This window comes from Prunus avium, chromosome 1 (genome assembly GCF_965620075.1).
Source record: "Prunus avium chromosome 1, drPruAviu1.hap1.1, whole genome shotgun sequence".
In the NCBI taxonomy this organism is placed as follows: Eukaryota; Viridiplantae; Streptophyta; class Magnoliopsida; order Rosales; family Rosaceae; genus Prunus; species Prunus avium.
In genome coordinates this window covers 2,659,130-2,672,854 of record NC_142284.1, presented here as the reverse complement: position 1 = coordinate 2,672,854, position 13,725 = coordinate 2,659,130, and the positions used below count along the sequence as shown (strand labels likewise).

Sequence of the window (13,725 nt, the reverse complement as noted above, 5' to 3'; positions counted from 1 at the left end):
ACTTTCAAATAATAAGTTCCACGAAAATAGATATTCTTTTGGTCTATCGTTAGTCTCTAGGAGCGTTCTGTTGTGCGTGCAGCCTGCCAAATATGTTGTTATATGTAAATCGCAAAACTTGTTGTCATAAGTGGGGTTGGAAAAAATTGTAGTGTTGGATATATTTAAATTTATATATGTTTTTTGATGTGTAATGGGCAACACACCATGATATTGCTTATAACAACCTTAATTTTGCACAAACAACTAAGATTTAAGATTTAAGATTTAAAACAACATCACTCATAAGACAACTGATGTCATCACACACCAGAAGAAAGTTGTACTATATATCTTCTTTGTTTCCAAAAGTACTTTTATTAGAAGAGCAACACGTCATAACAATAACTGACTCAGACAGAATTTGAGACCACAAATAAGACGACCAAACAAATGGGCCTAACATAAAAAGCAAAAGGACACTGAAAAATAAAAATCCTAGTCATAGGACCAGAGGCACAGCCTGCAGCCAACAGAGCCACGATGACAGAGAAACTAACAACGGTACCGAGAACCAAAAGCAAAGCGCTTTTATAATCCTTCATAGCTTGAAATTATCTAATGCGGAGTTCCCTTTTACCAGTTCTGAGAGATAGTGCTTCAGATAATCTTTAACATTAGTTTCCCGATAGATTTGGGGATTTTCTTCTGATAACAACTCCTTGATTGGTCCATAAGCTTTTGGATTTTCTGCATGTGGTCTGAAAAAGGTTGGCACAGAAACTCTTGGGCCTACACTCTGCGCGATAACTCTGTGGTTAACACTAATAAACTTGTCATTTGAGATAAGCTGCACAAAAACAACACATAAGTTTATTAAAACTTCATATATATAATCTTTTTTATTATTTGGTATTGATATAGATTTCATGCAATGAAAAATTTGGCTATCTAATTGTAATAATGAGCTTGCCTGCAGAAGGTCTCCAACGTTGACGACAAGAGCTCCACGGATGGGGCGAACATCAATCCATTGATCCTCATACAAAACTTGGAGGCCACCCACTTGATCTTGTAAAAGTACGGTGATGAAGCAGCCATCAGTGTGCTTGCCGGTGCCCATTGTCAATTTTGTTTCAGGACATGGTGGATAGTAGTGACCCATAATAGAAAGCCCTTTAACAGAATCCATGTACGCGTCCTTAAGTTGGTTTGGCTTAAGCCCAAGAGCCTCGGAAAGCAACTCAAACAAAGTAAATCCCAAATCCTTCACTAGCTTTGAGTACTCATTCACTATATCTCTGCAACGCGAAGTCATCAAGTTCACTAATTAATTTCATTCACCAAATGATGAAAGTAATGGTAAAACACTAAAAGGTGCAGATTATAAACTAACCATGCAAGGGGAGTCATGTACAGATTTTAGTTTATGTATAAAAGAGGATCAACTTCCTTGAAGTTATGTATTATAAGGAAATTATTTTTCTGAGGACATCCACGGATTACATATCCTTCTCTAAATAATATGGGATGCCAAACGTAGATTTTTTTAAAGTAAGAAAGTAAAACCCACCTTGTGATGTTACCAATTCACCCTATTACAATAAGTATATATATATTATTAATATTGTACCAAATATAAAGTCCTCATTCATTCATGTTATAATGCATGGTAACACCATGTTACCATGTTACCACCACAAAGAAAATTTCTCTCCAACCCTAAATGCATGGTTATACTAGAGTGTATTATAATATTACATAAATAAAAATTTTGCCCTGCATACCTGCACACTGAGGGTAATTCGTCTGCTGGTTTGGTTGGATCAGGAGCCATATAGCACACAAATGAATCCCTCGAGTTTCCTTGTGAAGATTTGAAAAAGCGATTATTGGACATATACTGCTCCTTGTTCCCAGAATCGTTCGAGTTTGAACCCAACTGTTTCTTAAGCTCATTCTCCTTCTCATGGAACTCACGTATCCCATCCACCATCCTCTCCAAAACTTCAACAGGAATTCCGTTTTGAACTTGAAAGAAACCCCAGTTCTCACATGCATCTCGAATTTTCTCGACAACTTCAGTTCGTAAAACTGAGTTGCTATCGATGCCCTTAAGATCAATGGTTGGGATACTGAGGGCACCACTTCCCAGCCTCTCATCTTCTCTTGTTACTGCCACCATGTTTTTTTTTTTTTTTTTTTTGGTTTCAGATCAAACAATGTAGGTGATTAACAAATAGACTAGCTAATTAGAAAGTACAAGCAGAAGAGGAGGGGTATAAGGAGATATTACTAAGGCAGTTTGTAGGAGGAGGAGCTAATTAGTGCTTTGTCCTATAATGTCTAGCAACATATTTATAGGCTGCATGCAAAGGAATTCCAAATAAAAAAAGTCATTCAGCCACCTATTTTTTAAACTTCCAAGAAAAACCAAAAGTTGGAATTCAATGCCTGTAATGACTCATGCCCCATGACCAGGATTCTCCTTTCTTTTCAGCCTTTGTTTTATTCCTCATATAACGGGTGTTCAATTCGCTTAGCGATGACAACTTAACTATATCAGTTTTGAAAAGTTCCCATATCAAGCATTATATTTTTTTCGTTATTTTTTTAGAAAAATTTAGTGTAGCCGTATAGGTTTGACACATTACCTATATATATATACATAATGTGTATAGGTAAGGTAAGTTACCTAATTTACCTAGATTGTGTATAGGTAACGTAAGTTTAAAAAAAAATATGAAGACAAAGACCCACCCATCCTAGGAATTTCGCAAGTTCCATAATATACGTAGAGGCATATGCACCTTAAAAACTTGTATTTAAATAAAATTCTGACAAATAATCACGTAGTTAAATTTGCCTATACACCAATGAGTATATCCCAAAACACCTAATTTTGATTAAAGATAAAAATTTGATTGAAATTATTATTAAAAAGAAATTGACAGTAAAAAAAAGGTCAGCACAACAAATTAGACAATAAAAACGTAATTCAAAGAAAGCACGTCATTGGACCAATGCTTATTGACTTCAATTATTTATACTTTAGTCCCTATTCCGAATAGTAATTTGGTTGAAGTTCTAGAAAGCGAGGGTTAATCAATTCATAATTCAGAAAGTAACTGCCTAACCCAGTAGTATCCGGTACAATAATATATAATATTTGATATAAAGGAAGATTCTAGTGTTCAGTCATGCCTTGAAGATCAATGGTTGGGATACTTAGTTGGGCACCAGTTCCCTCTCATCTGCTCGTGTTGTGGCCAACATTTTTTTTTTGGATCAAACAACGTACGTGATTAAAAAGTAGAAAAGAAAAGAAAAGAGGTGTTATTATTATGCGGATGTTATTATAAATAGGGAAAAAAGAAAAGAGGTGTAATAAAAAATACATAGCGTCTGCACGATAATAACATCCAAACATCCGTACAAGAGAATTTCTGTATATATATATAATATAGGCTGCACAAGAATTCCAAAATGAAAAAAAAAAAAGGATAAAAAGGCCATAGATCCCTTCCTGTGCAGCCAAATATAATTTTATTTATCACGAAAAAGACAGGCTGCATATAATAATAATATATAGCCGACCCTATTTACTCCAATTGTTTATACTTCAGGCAGGAATTCGATTGAAGATCTAGAAAGCAACACCTTATAATCAATTCATATTCAGAAGTGATTGTTCAGAAAAGAATATAAAGTTACATTCCCATATTAGAAACTTTACTAAATAAAATATAACATAAAATGAATGGTTTCATTTATAATATCAGTGAGATCTTTTGTGATAATATTAGTGTTGCTAGTAGTGGGCCGTTGACCATCTCTCTGAAATTTAGCAGTATTAGCCAAATACTATATTATATGTATTTGAAGAATTATTGGTTATAATATATAATAATATCGACCAAACAAAACCAACAACCAAATATCAATACTAGGTATACCTGGTACCAACAATATTTTCCCTACTAATTTATTTCAATCAATCTTATAAATTTATTCACGGCTTTTTATCACAAATGGTCAAGTGGGCTCTACATCTCCAATGATGTCGTGATATGTGGATAAGATTAAAAAAAAAATTAAAAACATTTATGAAAAACTATTAAAAATTAAAACAATTTAGGAAAAAGTTGAAATTTCTTTTCTTTTTTTTTCCAAACGCATCTAGTCAACTCTCTCTCTACTCTCCCTCTCCCTCTGCTAAGATTGAATTATTTGGATGTTTTGGTTTATGGGTTTTGTGTGAATTTGGAAAAAGGTTGAGATGGGAGGCTGTAAGGCACCATTTATGAATCATGATTTGTGGCATGGGTTGCGGGTGGGGATGGGGTGGTGGGCGAGAAAAATAAAAGAGGGAGAGGGAGCGTAGAGAGAGGGCAGAGTGGGATGGGAAAAAAAATTCAACTTGTTTCGAATTTTTAATTTTTTTTAATGGTTTTAAAAATATGTTTTATTTTATTCATGTGTCACCACGTCATTGAAGATGTGGAGCCTATTTACCTTCCACATCAATAATTTAACAAAATTTCTAATGGCATGACTATTTTGATGTGTACTAGGTAACGTTAAAGATTATTAATGTCACAAAAAATATTAAGAACGAAAAGTGATAATTTCGCTAACTTTAGGACCATTTGCGATAAAAAGCCTTTATTCACTTATAACATGTCGCAATTCAGCTAGTGAACGGAAACCTTGACCATCCAATTAGAAGGTGCCAGAGCATCAGTTTGCTATATGTCCAAAGTCAAAACGTTTTCCCCCATCCGACAGCCAAGTTTTACTTCCAGAAAAGTAATGCTAATTGATTACTTTGTGACCAAGAAAATTTTGTTACTACATGCCACTACTCAAACTTTATGACTCTTCCTTCAAATTTAATATACAAGCTTAATTGGACTAGAAGAAAAATTACATACGCTTAGTTATTATTGTCGGAGATGAATTTTCTTTAAACGGACTTTCAAATAAGATCCGAGAAAATTATTTCCGAGTTATTCTTTTGGTATGTTGTTAGTCTCTTGGAACGTTCTATTGTGCGTGCAGTGCGAACAAATTCTTCTTTTTATTAGGTGGAGAAAATCAGGAGCAAAATGAACTGTAAAGCCAATAGGGAGCCGAGTGGAAAAGAGCCTGATCTTGTAGACTAGAGGTCCCAAGTTTGAATCCTATGGCATTTTAGTTAGGTGTGCGTGTGTGTGAGAAATCTCATCCCCTTTAGTTTATACTATCACCCAAAGAAAACATATTAATGGGTGTAGAAAATCAAGAGCAAAATGAACGGTAAAGCCACTGGGGTCTTGTCGAGTAGAAAAGAGCCTGATCTTGTAGACCAGGGGTCTCAGGTTCGAATCCCATGACATTTTAGTTATGTATGTGTGTGAGAGCACTACTAAAAAAAAACCCTTGCGCGACCAAACTTTGCGCGACGAAACAAAATTCATCGCGCAAAGTCACTTTGCGCGACAAATACAAATCATCGTCGCTCAAAGTCTTACGCGACTCAATTTTGCGCAACGAAAAACAAATTGTCGCACAAAGTGACTTTGCACGACAAAACTTTGCGTGACGACAAAGAATCGTCGCGAAAAGTAACTTTGCGCGACGAATAATAGAATTCGGTGCACAGAGTTTTGCGCGACGAATAGTGATTCGTCTCGCAAAGTATTTACAAAAATTAATAAATAAATAAATTATTTTAAAAAAATTTTGGATGCCTTTGCGCGACGAAATAATAATCTTTGTCTCGCAAAGTCTTTACTAAAATTTAAATTAAAAAATTAAAAAAATTTTGGATGACTTTGCGCGACGAAATAATAATCTTTGTCTCGCAAAGTCTTTACTAAAATTTTATAAAAAATTAAAAAAAATTTGGATGACTTTGCGCGACGAAATAATAATCTTCGTCTCGCAAAGTCTATACAAAAATAAAAAAATTATTTTGTTAGAAAAATATATTATTGTAGTTCGGATTGGGTTTTTGTTAGAAAATATATATTTTAAATTGACGATCAAATTGGTTCATTGTATTCATATAGGGTCAAGGAATGTAGCTGTAAAAAATCATCAAAATCGAAATTGAAATAACCGTTAAATCATGATTTTTGGTTTATAACCATCGAAAAGTTTTGTCCTATTACTTGATCTCTGAATGTTTATTTTTTTCGATTTTTGGCGTATATGATCTCGAAGTATAAACAAACAAGTTTGACGGTTGGATCGTTGAAACTAGTTTCGTAGAATGCGTATGCCATCAAAACAATATATTCACTAACAATTAAGAGTTTATAAACTTTCATTAAATACAATATAAGATTTTGTAGTATCCACTAGTGTAAATATTTTCAATTGAAGATCAAATTGAGTCATTGTATTCATATAGGGTCAAGGAGTGTAGCTATAAAAAATCATCAAAATCGGAGTTAAAATAACCGTTTAATCGTGATTTTTGTTTATAACCATCGAAAATTTTTGTCCCATTACGTGATCTCTGAATGTTTATTTTTTCCGATTTTTGGGGTATACGATCTCGAAGTATAAACAAACAAGTTTGACGGTTGGATCGTTGAAACTGGTTTCATAGAATACATATGCTATTAAAACAATATATTCACTAACAATTAAGAGTTTATTTATACTTTTGTTAAATATAACATAAGATTTGTGGTATCCACTAGTGTAAATATTTTAAATTGACGATCGAATGCAATCATTGTATTCATATAGGGTCAAGGAGTGTAGCTGTAAAAAATCATCAAAATCAGAGTTGAAATAACCGTTTAATCGTGATTTTTCGTTTATAACCGTCGAAAAGTTTTGTCCTATTACTTAATCTCTGAATGTTTATTTTTTCCGATTTTTGGCGTATATGATCTCGAAGTGTAAACAAACAAATTTGACGGTTGAATCGTTGAAACTAGTTTCGTAGAATGCGTATGCCATGAAAACAATATATTCACTAACAAATAAGAGTTTATTTATACTTTTATTAAATATAACATAAGATTTTGTGGTATCTACTAGTGTAAATATTTTAAATTGACGATCGAATGCAACCATTGTATTCATATAGGGTCAAGGAGTGTAGCTGTAAAAAATCATCAAAATCAGAGTTGAAATAACCGTTAAATCGTGATTTTTCGTTTATACCCGTCGAAAAGTTTTGTCCTATTACTTAATCTCTGAATGTTTATTTTTTCCGATTTTTGGCGTATATGATCTCGAAGTGTAAACAAACAAATTTGACGGTTGGATCGTTGAAACTAGTTTTGTAGAATGCGTATGCCATGAAAACAATATATTCACTAACAAATAAGAGTTTATTTATACTTTTATCAAATATAACATACGATTTTGTGGTATCTACTAGTGTAAATATTTTAAATTGACGATTGAATGCAGTCATTGTATTCATATAGCATCAAGGAATGTAGCTGGTAAAAATCATCAAAATGAGGGTTGAAATAACCGTTAAATCATGATTTTTCGTTTATATCCGTCGAAATATTTTGTCCCATTAATTGATCTCTTAATGTTTATTTTTTCTAAATTTTGGTGTATATGATCTCGAAGTATAAACAAACAAGTTTGACGGTTGGATCGTTGAGTAGCTTTAAATTTATTTATTTTGTACGTATAACACTTAAGAAATTGAATAGTATATGTATTTATTACTAGCTTTAAATATTTTTTAAGACTTTGCGCGACCAATTGGTATTTCGTTGCGCAAAATATACTCTCAAAATTTGGGCGTGTACCAAAAATGGGAATTTTTTTTTAAATTTTTTTTTTGACTTTGCACGACCAATATATAAATATTCGTCGCGCAAAGTATACTCTAAAAATTTGGCGGGCACCAAAAATGGGATTTTTAAAATTAAATTTTTTTTTCGACTTTGCACGACCAATATATAAATATTCGTCGCGCAAAGTATACTCTAAAAATTTGGAGGGCACCAAAAATGGGACGCGGGAATATTTTGGTCACGCAAAAGTTTGGACGACCAGAAATTCGTCGCGCAAAACTGAAAAAATTTGGCGGGCACCGAAAATGGGAATTTTTTTTTAAAAATTTTTTAAACACTTTGCGCGACCAATATATTGTTTCGTCGCGTAAAGTGATATGTTCTTTAAAAGCAAAATAACTCCTCCACCATTTTCTCAATGTCTTCTAAATCCTACCATTTCTCTCTTTCCCACTCCCCAAATCCTACCATTTCTCTCACTCACTCTCTCACTTAATCTCTCATCTCTCTCTTCACTATCTCTCTCTCTCTCACTCACTCTCTCATCTCTCTTTTCATCATCTCTCACTCTCACTCACTCTCTCATCTCTCTCTCACTATCTTCTCTAATTCTCTCACACTCACTTCTCTGTAAATTTTAAATTTTTTTCATTAATATGTGTTTTTGGAGTTAGTTTTGAGTTTATGCCAATTATTTGTCATTATTTTATGTTATTGTTTTGTTATTTGACAATATTTGTTTTTTTTTTTTGTAGGGAATTGTTGAGGCTTTGATGGCTAAAGTTGAGGATTTGGTATAAGAGGCTTGTAGATTTTATTATTGTACTTTGTTAATTTAAGTGTACATTTTGAATATTATGTATATTGGATAATTTGACCACTATTTTTCTTATGTAATTTTATTTTGAATATGTCAATTTAAATTAAAGTAATTAAGAAAAATAAAATCATACAATTAAATTAAATTTAAAAAAATTAATATAATGAAATTGATATAAGAGAAATAATAATTAAAAAAATGTCAAAAACCTTGCGCGACAAAATATTTCATTGCGCAAACTATTAAATTAGTTTATTTTAGTTTAAAATTTTCAAAAAACAAAAATTAAAAGAAATGAATATGTCGTCGCGCAAACCTTTGCGCGACGTTAACATTCGTCGCGCAAAGTACAGTTGCGCGACATGAACTTTCGTCGCACAAAGGAGATATTATTCGTCGCGCAAAGTATATAATATTCGTCCCGTAAAGTAATTAATATTCGTCGCGCAAAGTTGTTATTGTCCGTCGCGCAAAGTTTTCAGGATTCATCGCGCAAAGTTGTTATTTTCGTCGCGCAAAGTCGTCATGATTCGTCGCGCAAGTTGTTATCCTTCGTCGTGCAAAATGGCTTTGTGCGACGAAGAATTTTCGCCGTCGCGCAAACCCTTTCTTTATGAGTTTTGCGGGACAAAACTTGCGCAACCAAAATTTCGTCGCTCAAACTTTGCGCGACGAAATTTTCCTTTGCGCGACCAAAAATCATTCGTCGCGCAAAGTGTTTTTTGTAGTAGTGGAGAGAACTTCATACCCATGACTTTCTTTATCATGATCTGCTTGACTTTTATCTAGTACACGCCACCTCATTAAAATTTAATCCAATTACTTTAATCTTGGGACATCATCCTTAAAATAAAGACTAAATTTACTCATAATTAAAAATGAAAACAAATGCCCTAATTGGACTGACAGAAAACTTACCGTCTTCTAGCAATTCTTCTTTTTGTTTTGTTTTCTTCTTCTTCCTTTCTCTGCGCTGTCTGCCCCTAATAGAGAGAAGATAAGAGATCGATAGATTTTGGGGGGAGAAGTGCAGAGAAATGAGGGGAAAAGAAACGAAGAAGAAATGCTAGAGGACATTAAGTTTTCTGTTACTCCAATTAGGGCCTTTTTTTCATTTTTTTATTGGGTTTTTATTTTAAGGACAATGTGTCCGGTTTAATACCCTTAGATTAAATTTTAATGAAGTGGCACGTGAAGAATAAAAGTCAAGTAGATTATGGTAGAGAAAAGCATATAGCAGAGGATCCGAATCCTTATGTTAACTACCTACAAAATAGATTCGAGTGTCGTAGTCTACCTAAGAAAAGGGAATTCAATGTGTGAGTTTTATGCATATTACATATACATTTTTTTTTTTTATCTTCTTATTGTTAAGGCAACCTAATTTTATATTTCTACTCGTGCATTTTTTCTTCATTTATAAATGTGTTCTTCATTTTGACCTTTTGTTTAGGTAAATTATATCTATATTATGTGTATTACAAATTGGTGTGTATGTTTTTATGTTTTTTTTTTATATAGCCATTACAATGTCTTAAATCAAGGATTATATAGAGCAAAATAGTCATGGAAAAAAAAGTATTAAATGCGAATTAGGTCTCGATTGAATAAGCGTAATACAAGGATTTTTGTCAACATTTTTAACATGAAATGAGTCTATAATAAAATACCCAAAAATAAAAGAGGAGGACCAAGACCAACACACAAACTCGCGACCAAAACCAAACCACAAATAAGAGGCCTAAACAAATGGGCCCCACATAGAAAACAAAAGGAGGCTAAAAAAATCCTTGCCCTAGTCAGAGGCACAACCAGCAGCCAACAGAGTTGACGGTAGCAACGACCACGATGAAAGAAAATAGAGAACAGAGTAAAGAGTGAGAAATAATTCAGTGCACCTGCGACAAGGCTAAGCCCTTTTATCCCTTCATAGCTTGAAAATATCTAATGCGGATTTATCTGTTCTGAGAGGAAGTGCTTCAGATAATCTTTAACACTAGTTTCTCGATAGATTTGAGTATTTTCTTCCGATAACAACTCCTTGATTGGTTCATAAACTTTTGAATTTTCTAAATGTGGTCTAAAGAAGGTTGGCACAGAAACTCTTGGGCCAACACTCTGCGCTAGAACTCTGTGGTTATTAACACTAATAAACTTGTCATTTTGAGATGAGCTTGCATAAAAACAACGCATATAGTTATAGGTTTATTAAAACTTAATATATATAATCTTTTTAATTATTTGGTATTGATAGAATATTTCATGCAATGAAAAATTTGGCTATCTAATTTTAATAATCACGAATGAAGAAATTTGGCTATATAATTTTAATTTATATTTATTTGGTTTGTTAGACTATATTTCTCTTTTGTACTCAAATTTCAAGGTTGATAAATGAAGAAAAATGTTGTTATATATAAATCACAAAACTTGTTGTCATATGTGGGGTTGGAAAAATTGTAGTGTTAGATATATTTAAATTTATATATGTTTTTTTGATGTGTAATGGGCAACACACCATGATATTGTTCGTAACAACCTTAATTTTGTACAAACAACTAAGGTTTAAAATTTAAAACAACATCACTCATAAGACAACTGATGCCTATAACTAGAAGTAGCATCAATATTACTGATTTTTGTGACGTTGTAAATCAAAAAATGCATCATTGTAGTCTAAAATTATGATGTTGTAAACCGAATTTAGCATCAGAACTATTAAAACTGCCGATGCCTTGCATGTTTAGACATTGGGGTCAACACTTTTTTGGCACACATAAGGAACTTTAGCATCGGTGTTTATTATAAAACTGATGTCATCACACACCAGAAGAAAGTTGTACTATATACTATATATCTTTCTTTGTTTCCAAAAGTACTTTTATTAGAAGAGCAACACGTCATAACAATAATTGACTCGGACAGAATTTGAGACCACAAATAAGACGACCAAACAAATGGACCTAACATAAAAAGCAAAAGGACACTGAAAAATAAAAATCCTAGCCATAGGACCAGAGGCACAGCCTGCAGCCAACAGAGCCACGACGACAGAGAAACTAACAACGGTACCGAGAACCAAAAGCAAAGCGCTTTTATTATCCTTCATAGCTTGAAATTATCTAATGCGGAGTTCCCTTTTACCAGTTCTGAGAGATAGTGCTTCAGATAATCTTTAACATTAGTTTCCCGATAGATTTGGGGATTTTCTTCTGATAACAACTCCTTGATTGGTCCATAAGCTTTTGGATTTTCTGCATGTGGTCTGAAAAAGGTTGGCACAGAAACTCTTGGGCCTACACTCTGCGCGATAACTCTGTGGTTAACACTAATAAACTTGTCATTTGAGATAAGCTGCACAAAAACAAAACATAAGTTTATTAAAACTTCATATATATAATCTTTTTTATTATTTGGTATTGATATAGATTTCATGCAATGAAAAATTTGGCTATCTAATTGTAATAATGAGCTTGCCTGCAGAAGGTCTCCAACGTTGACGACAAGAGCTCCACGGATGGGGCGAACATCAATCCATTGATCCTCATACAAAACTTGGAGGCCACCCATTTGATCTTGTAAAAGTACGGTGATGAAGCAGCCATCAGTGTGCTTGCCGGTGCCCATAGTCAATTTTGTTTCAGGACATGGTGGATAGTAGTGACCCATAATAGAAAGCCCTTCAACAGAATCCATGTACGCGTCCTTAAGTTGGTTTGGCTTAAGCCCAAGAGCCTCGGAAAGCAACTCAAACAAAGTAAATCCCAAATCCTTCACTAGCTTTGAGTACTCATTCACTATATCTCTGCAACTCGAAGTCATCAAGTTCACTAATTAATTTCATTTACCAAATGATGAAAGTAATGGTAAAACACTAGAAGGTGCAAATTATAAACTAACCATGCAAGGGGAGTCATGTACAGATTTTAGTTTATGTATAAAAGAGGATATCAACTTCCTTGAAGTTATGTATTATAAGGAAATTATTTTCACAAGACATCTATTATTTTGCATGTAGAGATTGGGTAGACTATGTAAATCAGAATCACGGATTACATGTCCATCTCTAAACAATATGGGGTGCCAAACGTAAATTTTTTGACGTACAAATGCAAAACCCGTCTTGTGATGTATATATATATTATTAATATTGTACCAGGTATAAAGTCCTCATTCATTCAGGTTTCCATGTTACCACCACAAAGAAAAGAAAATTTCTCCAACCCTGAATGCATGGTTAGACTAGAGTGTATTATAAGTTACATATATAGTGCCATGCATACCTGCACGCTAAGGGTAATTCGTCTGCTGGTTTGGTTGGATCAGGAGCCATATAGCACACAAACGAATCCCTCGAGTTTCCTTGTGAAGATTTGAAAAAGCGATTGTTGGACATATACTGCTCCTTGTTCCCAGAATCCTTTGAGTTTGAACACAACTGTTTCTTAAGCTCATTCTCCTTCTCATGGAACTCACGTATCCCATCCACCATCCTCTCCAAAACTTCAACAGGAATTCCGTTTTGAACTTGAAAGAAACCCCAATTCTCACATGCATCTCGAATTTTCTCGACAACTTCAGTTCGTAAAACTGAGTTGCTATCGATGCCCTTAAGATCAATGGTTGGGATACTGAGTTTGGCACCACTTCCCAGCCTCTCATCTGCTCTGGTTACGGCCACCATTTTTCTTTTTTTTTTCTTTTTTTTTGGATCAAAACAATGTACGTGATTAACAAATAGACTCTTAAGTATAAAACTGTAAAAGCCCTTCGCTAATTAGAAAGTAGAAGCAGAAGAGGAGTATAAGGAGATATATAGGAGGATGATGGGGAACAAAGCTCAAGGAAGTTTATAGGAGGAGGAGCTAATTAGTGCTTTTGTCCAACAATGTGCAGCGGTATTTATAGGCTCCACAGGAATTCCCAAGAAGATAAGTCATTCATCCCAAAGTTTGAATTCAATGCCAGGAATGATCAAATATGTATTATAAATGTTTTACAACACGTGCCTTTGAAATCCCTTACATTTTAGCTATTCCTTAATCCCTAATAATGGGCATTCAGTTTGATCAGCGATGAAAACATCTTCAATTTGTTTTTTGGTTTGATCAGTTTTCTGACCCCAAAAAAACAATAGCAACTTTGTAAATTTACCACATCAACAAA

The 13,725-nt window shown here is 33.7% G+C and overlaps 2 protein-coding genes across 2 annotated transcripts; both read right to left on the bottom strand.

Moving 5' to 3' along the window:
* Positions 1-305: 305 nt before the first annotated feature.
* On the bottom strand, positions 306-2,311 carry LOC110751343 (1-aminocyclopropane-1-carboxylate oxidase homolog 1-like). The gene is made up of 3 exons (XM_021951797.2): positions 1,767-2,311; positions 953-1,280; positions 306-829 (listed from the first exon to the last, which is right to left on the bottom strand). Exons 1-3 carry the CDS (start codon positions 2,162-2,164, stop codon positions 581-583), a joined length of 975 nt encoding a protein of 324 aa, XP_021807489.2. The 5' UTR covers positions 2,165-2,311; the 3' UTR covers positions 306-580.
* A 9,030-nt stretch (positions 2,312-11,341) lies between these two features.
* LOC110751261 (1-aminocyclopropane-1-carboxylate oxidase homolog 1-like) lies at positions 11,342-13,442 on the bottom strand. The gene is made up of 3 exons (XM_021951701.2): positions 12,843-13,442; positions 12,037-12,364; positions 11,342-11,913 (listed from the first exon to the last, which is right to left on the bottom strand). Exons 1-3 carry the CDS (start codon positions 13,241-13,243, stop codon positions 11,665-11,667), a joined length of 978 nt encoding a protein of 325 aa, XP_021807393.1. The 5' UTR covers positions 13,244-13,442; the 3' UTR covers positions 11,342-11,664.
* Between the last annotated feature and the right edge of the window lie 283 nt (positions 13,443-13,725).

Excerpts from the sequence above, each read along its gene's own strand:
- LOC110751343 (XM_021951797.2), bottom strand. The coding sequence starts at position 2,164 with ATGGTGGCAGTAACAAGAGAAGATGAGAGGCTGGGAAGTGGTGCCCTC. Across the intron at positions 1,281-1,766 it reads GAATTACCCTCAGTGTGCAG|AGATATAGTGAATGAGTACT; the intron begins GTATGCAGGGCA and ends TTCGCGTTGCAG. Across the intron at positions 830-952 it reads ACGTTGGAGACCTTCTGCAG|CTTATCTCAAATGACAAGTT; the intron begins GCAAGCTCATTA and ends GTTTTTGTGCAG.
- LOC110751261 (XM_021951701.2), bottom strand. The coding sequence starts at position 13,243 with ATGGTGGCCGTAACCAGAGCAGATGAGAGGCTGGGAAGTGGTGCCAAA. Across the intron at positions 12,365-12,842 it reads GAATTACCCTTAGCGTGCAG|AGATATAGTGAATGAGTACT; the intron begins GTATGCATGGCA and ends TTCGAGTTGCAG. Across the intron at positions 11,914-12,036 it reads ACGTTGGAGACCTTCTGCAG|CTTATCTCAAATGACAAGTT; the intron begins GCAAGCTCATTA and ends GTTTTTGTGCAG.